Source organism: Phragmites australis, chromosome 17 (assembly GCF_958298935.1).
Source record: "Phragmites australis chromosome 17, lpPhrAust1.1, whole genome shotgun sequence".
NCBI lineage: Eukaryota > Viridiplantae > Streptophyta > Magnoliopsida > Poales > Poaceae > Phragmites > Phragmites australis.
Window position 1 is genome coordinate 17839014 of NC_084937.1, and position 6009 is coordinate 17845022.

A 6009-nucleotide genomic window follows, 5' to 3' on the forward strand; every position below is an offset into this window, starting at 1 on the left:
CAGCTTTAACCCCGTGCGGGTCGAGGCTCCACACGTCGCCCCGTACGTCCGCCAACCTGTGGAAAAGTACATGCTAGGCTAAGCATGTTCAAAATAATTTGGGCTGAGATTGGCTGAGGTAGCGAGATGCATCCGTTGCTAAGTGGGTTTCGACGGGCAGACAAGCTGTTTGTGTGCCGACGGATCGATAAACTGTTTACGTGTCAATAGGCTGTTTTCGTGTCACGTCGGCTCAGACACAACCCAATATTTAGATCAGGGCGAGCTGCCCACCGTGCTCAGACTGGGCATGGCACGACCCACATATCTGTGTCGTGCTAGCCTGACCTAAATTTCTCGTACCTACCCTGCTATACCATACCATAGGCCGTACCAAATCATCGGACCGCCCAAATTTGACCCGGCCAAGTCCCAGCTCTCGTGCCGCCTGCGGAATATTCTGACGCACATCGGCACATTAGCGGTGCTGCGGGCCACGTGGAGGCGAAGTCCGGCGAGCTGACTCACCAGCTGCTTCTCACTGTGATGAGTAAAATATGCAGCAGACGGTCAAGTGGTCAACGGGAGGTGGCATGGCGGAGGCGGCGGGGAGGCGGACGCTGGCGCTGGTGAACCTGGCGGCTATCATGGAGCGCGCCGACGAGGCGCTCCTGCCAGCAGTGTACCGGGAGGTGGGCGCCGCGCTGCACGCGACGCCCGTGGGGCTCGGCGCGCTCACGCTGTACCGCTCCGCCGTGCAGGCCGCCTGCTACCCGCTCGCTGCCTACGCCGCCGTGCGCTACAACCGCGCCCACGTCGTCGCCGCGGGGGCCTTCCTCTGGGCCGCCGCCACCTTCCTCGTCGCCGTCTCCGGCACTTTCGCCCAGGTCCGTACTTTATCCTGCGGCGTTCTTGTTTTCGAGATGGAATATCTAGCCGCGAATTTGGCATGCTGCCCGTCCAAACTCTGCTTAGTTCTTGACCGGATTGTGGAATTGGGGAATGGATCGTCAGGGGTATATGCTTCGTTGTCCACTTTGGTTCGTCCGCAAATAATTCAGCGCTTTCTCTAATCGCTATCGTTGTGCTTTACTGCCGAAAGCTGATGAGGGCTCAGTTTTAACTTCTGTGCGATTGTGTGCGTTGCCTTGGTCGTATCAGCTGGGAAATTTGACATGCTGTAAGAAACCAACTTTAGATCCAGGTAACAGAAGAAAATGTCAGCACGAAAAATTTCCTTCTTTGCCTTTCACAAAGAATCTGAATTGTGACTAACGTTCAGTTGCAAATAATGCCTTAACCACCAAATGCAGAGGTAAAGTATACTATGATTGCCATATCCATGGCATTAATGGCTGATTTATTTTCATTCCAAATTTAATACTCCCTCCAATTCAAAATAAATGTCATTTTGGATATCGACACGGTTCCCAAAATACAATATTAACTACTAATTTTTGTTATAATATATTGATAAAATATAGCAAAAGCATATTATTATGAAAGTACTTTTCGAGACAAATATATCTGTGTCATTTTCAAGTATCCAAATTTAATACATAAAAAATAATTTGTAGCTAAAGTTTAAAATAGTTGACTGCAAGCATCTAAAACAACACTTATTTTGGACTAAAGGGAGTATGTACATATGTGATCATCTGATATGCATGAAAGTAATGTCTGATTTCTTTCCATTCCTAATTTTGAATTTGAAGATGTACAGTGTTGCTTAAAATATGTGTAAATCAGTACTGTATGCCATCAGAGAAGTACAAGTTTTATGATTTGAGCCATCGCGTGAAGAAATATGAGCCATCCGGATTTCAATTTTTTTTTTTCACTCCATTCCATCGGCGATAGCATAGAGTGCAGGATTTTGAAATCCGGATGGCATGGAGTGGCTTACTCGACAGCAAATCGTAAAACTGAAACTTGTCCGATGGAGTACAATCGATTTATTCTTAAAAATATCATATAAGTTGTATATTAAAAATTATATCCAATTGATTTGCAATGGGGACTTCCGCTGCTGCTTTTTTCCTAGAAAAGAACATTTCAAGCTGTTGACTCAAATCTTGTTGAATCTCCGTGTAAAGTGAAATATCGTTTTTTATTGATCTAAGTTGAGTTTAAATACCTAGAATTAAGTTTGTCAGATATTTTGCTACATCGATTTGTATGCTCTGAAATTTATATTAAGATAAGTTTTCTCTCGCATAAATAATAGATGAGAACATGTTTGCATGAAATTGCTTCTTTGAGCAGGTAGCAGTGGCTAGAGGTTTGAATGGTATTGGCCTAGCGCTAGTCACCCCAGCAATCCAATCTCTAGTGGCAGATTGCTCTGATGACAATACTCGAGGCGCCGCATTTGGATGGCTTCAACTCACTGGCAACATAGGCTCAGTTATTGGTGGTTTATCTTCTCTGATGCTAGCATCAACCACAATCATGGGTATCGCCGGTTGGCGTGTTGCGTTTCACATTGTTGCTCTCATCAGTGTAGTAGTCGGTGCATTAGTTGGCCTATTTGCAGTGGACCCTCATTTCATCCATGTTGAAAATGGCGAGCAACTCTTGCGCAAGTCTGCATGGGAAGAGATGAAGGATTTAGTGAAAGAAGCCAAAGCTGTTGTCAAAATCTCGTCATTTCAGATCATTGTGGCTCAGGGAGTCACAGGTTCATTTCCATGGTCTGCCCTATCCTTTGCCCCAATGTGGTTCGAACTGATGGGCTTTACACACAATGAAACTGGACTTCTCATGACGACATTTGCATTGGCAAGTTCACTTGGAGGGCTTTTAGGTGGAAAGATGGGGGACTATTTCGCTGTTCGTTTTCCGGATTCTGGTCGAATAGTCCTGTCGCAGATAAGCTCGGCTTCTGCAATTCCACTGGCTGCTCTGTTGCTATTAAAGCTACCTTATGATTCCTCTTCTGGATTCTTGAACGGGCTTGTCATGTTTATTATGGGGCTAAGCATCTCTTGGAACGGTCCTGCTACTAACAAGTAAGTACCTTTTCATTCTTTGTTTGATTCATTTCGTCTTGAACATATGATCAATACGGACATAGGCACAACACATCCATTTCAGCATTAGTACTTCTGCTGATTGTTAACTGGGTTTTCATCTTACATTTCATTACTTGAAAAGTGCAGTGACGAATCTGTTTCTTGTGCAGCCCGATATTTGCCGAAATCGTTCCTGAGAGATCAAGGACAAGTATCTATGCGTTGGACCGTTCTTTCGAGACAGTCTTAGCTTCATTCGCCCCACCGGTCGTTGGTTTTTTAGCTGAGCATGTCTATGGATACAACCCCATCTCCTATGGAGCTGGAGTTAGCAATGTTGGGAAGGACAAATCAAATGCTGCGGCCCTAGCCAAAGCTCTTTACACGGCGATTGCCATCCCTATGCTACTCTGCTGCTTCATCTACTCCCTGTTGTACCGGACATACCCGTGTGACAGGGAGAGGGCAAGAATGGACACTCTGATTGCATCAGAGATGCAGCAGATCGAACTGGAAAGATGTCATGGAATAGGAGATTATGATGCTGGAAGGAAGGACGGCGCCACTGTGATTGATCTGGAGTACAGCGAGGAAGATTTTGATGCTGATGACGATGAAAAGGCATTGATGGATCAGCAGGCTGAACAGAGTGGCAGTGTCAATTGACCCAGGAATGATTCACACAATTTATGATGTTTTGCTAAAGTATTTATTAGTAGCTCACGGATCTGTACAGAAAATACACGATGTATCGGGGGGAACAAACTATCAAAACCATTCAGTTCTTTATTTAGTTTGGTAGCTTAAACTTTTCTGGAGGACTATGCTGGAGAATATATTGTAGTTCAAAGTTCAAATTGATGAAGCTGTGGAGAGGAGTTGGGTAGGATGAGTAAAGTTTAATGCCTTGGTACATTTCTAATCTAAAGGTGTTCGTTTGGTCTTTTTTTTTAAGGAGCAATGTAAAGGTGTTTCTGAAGCATGAATAATAACAAGACCACCGTGCACAATAACCTCAAAAATGCAAGAATGAAAAATCAGGCGGGTAACCTTAGGAAAGAAACGGGTAGGTATAGTAACTAAACTAAATAAAGCTCTACCATCAGTCACTGAACAAGCCCGTTTAGCTCAGTCGGTAAAGCGCAAGCTCTTAACCTCGTGGTCGTGTGGGCGATGTTTTTTTTTATTCATTGACTATTCTAAATTACTAATTCATTTTCTTTCTTTTTTGTCTGTATCTCTGTGGTAGGTTTTCCTTTTCTTCATCCCTTCCTTCCTTGTCTGTATCTCTGCGTGCTACAGCATGTCTTTGCAGCCCTTTACAGCTCACACAACTTCTGGAGCTTTGAGTCCTCCAAAAAGAAAAAAAAACTATGTCGAATTCCATCGTGGTCTCGAGCTCCTCCAATTTTGCTCGAGAGGCTGCTAGCTATGTCGAATTCTTGCGCTCCTCCACGGATTGACGATATGGAATTTCCGAGGGCACGACTGTTAAGGAATTCAATCGATTGAGTCCAATGACCTGTGGCTACTGGGAGAAGAATTCTCAATTCTAAATGTAGCCGCTTGTCGATGTGATTGGTACAGGTCATGTTCTTGTGTTTTCAGCTTGGAGAGGCCAAGCAACAGTTTCCACGGTTCTTACGGTAGCGACGCTAGTATTACTTTGTCCATGGCAACGAGGATGGCCTGGCTGCAGGAGTGTTTTACTCTAGTAATTGATGTCGTAAAGTTTTACAGTGTTCAAAAAAGCCCGTCTAGCTCAGTCGGTAGAGCGCAAGGCTCTTAACCTTGTGGTCGTGGGTTCGAGCCCCACGGTGGGCGTTGCGTTCGAAATTTTTTTTTGGCACTCGTTGAGAGGCCATTTCTTCTTGGGTGGGCCGTTTTGATTGGCCCAATGTGTCATCATGCTTCGCCGAAATTTGGTGGTCGATGTTGATGCTCTAGCTCTGTTGCGGCTCCTATCCCTTTTTTTCTTCTCTTTCTTAAAGACAGTTCTTTTTTTTTTTACCATCGTTCGCCGATTCAAAGAGCTCAAACCTGTCATCACCGCATCCGAAACGCGAAACCCCCAGCTCAATCTGATCCAGTTCTGGCTGAACCAGAGACTGCATGCGTGGTTGAAGCTTATGTTTTGCCATGAAGAATCCCGTAGGATTGCCCTGTATTTATATTACCAGATGGGCCTGAAGTACCAGTAAAGATTACGACAGAATATCACAACAGATTGTGATCATATTATGTAAAAGATCATAACCGGACCCAGGATATCCAAGCTATCCTAAACTACACGCAGGTTGCATTGCTGGATATGCTACCATATTTGCATGTTTAACATCCCCCTCAATCTCAACCGACTGCCAATGGATTGGTGTAATTTTTCTACTGCATATTGGGATTGGACCGTAAGCGGTGAAGTTGATGCTTGGTGATTGACTTTGTGAAAACATCTACAACCTGATCAGCAGAAGAAACAAAGCGCATCTCAAGAGCACCCATGGCAACCTTCTCTCGTATAAAGTGAAAGTCCACACCGATGTGCTTGGTCCGTGCATGAAATTCTAGGTTAGCACTGAGATGTGTAGCTCCTAGGTTGTCACACCAAAGAACAGGAGCTCGAGGTTCAGGACCAAGTTCCTTGAGAACGGATTGTACCCAAGTTGTTTCGGTCGTGCCATTCGCCAGGGCCTTGTATTCAGCTTCAGTTGAAGAATGAGAAATAGTTAAGGTTAAGTACTGTAACACACCAACTGTATTTCAGTAGCTAAAAACATCAGTTTCACCAAGAAGCCATCCAAGATCTCAGGGCAGCTTGTCATGCACACACATGGGGGGTAGAAACAAGCTTGCAATTCTCCATGTTAGTTCTCTGAAGAATGTTCAAAGCATACTTCTTTTGAGAGAGAGTAATCCCCCTGAATTGTAAGCCACTTCAATCCCTAAGAAGTAATGTAAGGAACCAAGATCTTCGACCGGAAAAGAAACACACAGCTGCTGAAGCAAACGTTGTGTAGCA

General features: G+C 44.6%; 1 protein-coding gene and 1 non-coding gene across 2 annotated transcripts; both read left to right on the forward strand.

Moving 5' to 3' along the window:
* Positions 1 to 291: 291 nt before the first annotated feature.
* LOC133896626 (uncharacterized) lies at positions 292 to 3966 on the forward strand. The gene is made up of 3 exons (XM_062337224.1): positions 292 to 866; positions 2245 to 2990; positions 3164 to 3966. The coding sequence occupies exons 1-3, from the start codon at positions 537 to 539 to the stop codon at positions 3657 to 3659; spliced, it is 1572 nt and encodes a 523-aa protein (XP_062193208.1). The 5' UTR covers positions 292 to 536; the 3' UTR covers positions 3660 to 3966.
* Positions 3967 to 4744: 778 nt separating this feature from the next.
* Positions 4745 to 4817, forward strand: TRNAK-CUU (transfer RNA lysine (anticodon CUU)). Its single transcript has one exon. It is a non-coding gene; the product is annotated as a tRNA-Lys (tRNA).
* Positions 4818 to 6009: the final 1192 nt, after the last annotated feature.

Bases quoted from the DNA above. Each gene is read 5' to 3' on its own strand.
- LOC133896626 (XM_062337224.1), top strand. From the start codon at position 537: ATGCAGCAGACGGTCAAGTGGTCAACGGGAGGTGGCATGGCGGAGGCG. The intron at 867-2,244 runs GTCCGTACTTTA...TTCTTTGAGCAG, and splicing joins TCTCCGGCACTTTCGCCCAG to GTAGCAGTGGCTAGAGGTTT. The intron at 2,991-3,163 runs GTAAGTACCTTT...TTTCTTGTGCAG, and splicing joins AACGGTCCTGCTACTAACAA to CCCGATATTTGCCGAAATCG.